The following is a 994-nucleotide window of genomic DNA, read 5'->3' as shown; positions in this document are numbered from 1 at the left end:
GGGGGAGGGGGGGAGGGGGCCGAGGCCTCCGATGGGCATCAGGAGGGGTGGACGATATCCAGGTCAAAGACGCACGTCTGATAGGCGGGCCAGGCGCCGGAAGCTGACGACGGAGCGGAATAGCCGCCATAATATGGGTGCGGGTAGGAGGGGTACTGGGGAGAGTGATGATAGGCCCCGGGCGGGTGGCCATAAGAGGGATAGCTGGGGTAGCCGGCTCCGGCGCCATAGCCACCATAGTAATTACCTGGGGCAGATGCCCCAGCATGAGTGGGGTACGGGCCGGCGGGATGGTGCCCATGCGGCGGGGCCGGAGGCTTGGACATGACTCTTCACAGAGGGAGGCTGGAGAGAGAGAGAAAGAGAGGGGGGGGGGAGAAAGATAGAGAGGGAGGACAACGGAGAGGCGAGAGGAGGGTGAAGGGGGAGGCAAAGGGAAGCACAGGGGATGAGATGGCACAGGGGGGGTGAGAGGCGCGGGGGGGGGAGGGGGCCGGGGGGGGGGGGGGGGGGGGGGGATAATGTGTCTCGCTCCCGGGGACTGGGTCACACAGGGGCCGCAGAAAAGGAAACGACTCCCCTCCACCGCCGCCGCCACCACCACCCCGGGGGGAGACCAAAGTGAGGACCATTGGAAAACCCGGGCGACGAAACCCGGGGGGCGACATGCCCACCGCCCCGCCCAAGATGCGGGGCGCGCATGCCGATCCGGATGGCGTGGCGGACCAGGGGGCGCCGGAGGCCCACCCCGGGGCCCTGGTGCTGGAGAGACGATAAAGATCTAGATTGAGGATCTGGACCTGCTCCTTGGACTCGGCTACCACCAGCCCCGCTGCGCCAATAGTCCAGATGCTGGAGCACCTCGTCATGTGATTCGAATGCTCCACGAGGCGGAGCGCCCGCCAGCCTCTTGCCCTGTTTCCCGACCACGCTGGCCTGCTGTGGAAGGGGGCGATGCGCGCGTGTGTGCGCGGATCTTCTCCCCCCCCCCCCC

The 994-nt window shown here is 67.6% G+C and overlaps 1 protein-coding gene across 1 annotated transcript in view; it reads right to left on the bottom strand.

The window, feature by feature from the left end:
- H696_00283 (hypothetical protein) overlaps positions 1-489 on the bottom strand; it is a gene marked incomplete at its 3' end in the record, with an annotated part of 2623 nt that extends 2134 nt beyond the window's left edge. The window contains exon 1 of the mRNA XM_009494130.1: positions 76-489. Within this exon, the coding sequence (XP_009492405.1) occupies positions 76-326 (251 nt within the window). The 5' untranslated portion in view covers positions 327-489. The remainder of the gene's footprint in view (positions 1-75) is intronic.
- Between the last annotated feature and the right edge of the window lie 505 nt (positions 490-994).

Source organism: Fonticula alba (assembly GCF_000388065.1).
Source record: "Fonticula alba strain ATCC 38817 unplaced genomic scaffold supercont2.1, whole genome shotgun sequence".
NCBI lineage: Eukaryota > Rotosphaerida > Fonticulaceae > Fonticula > Fonticula alba.
Note: the sequence above shows the minus strand (reverse complement) of the source record. Positions and strands in the feature narration are given on the sequence as shown.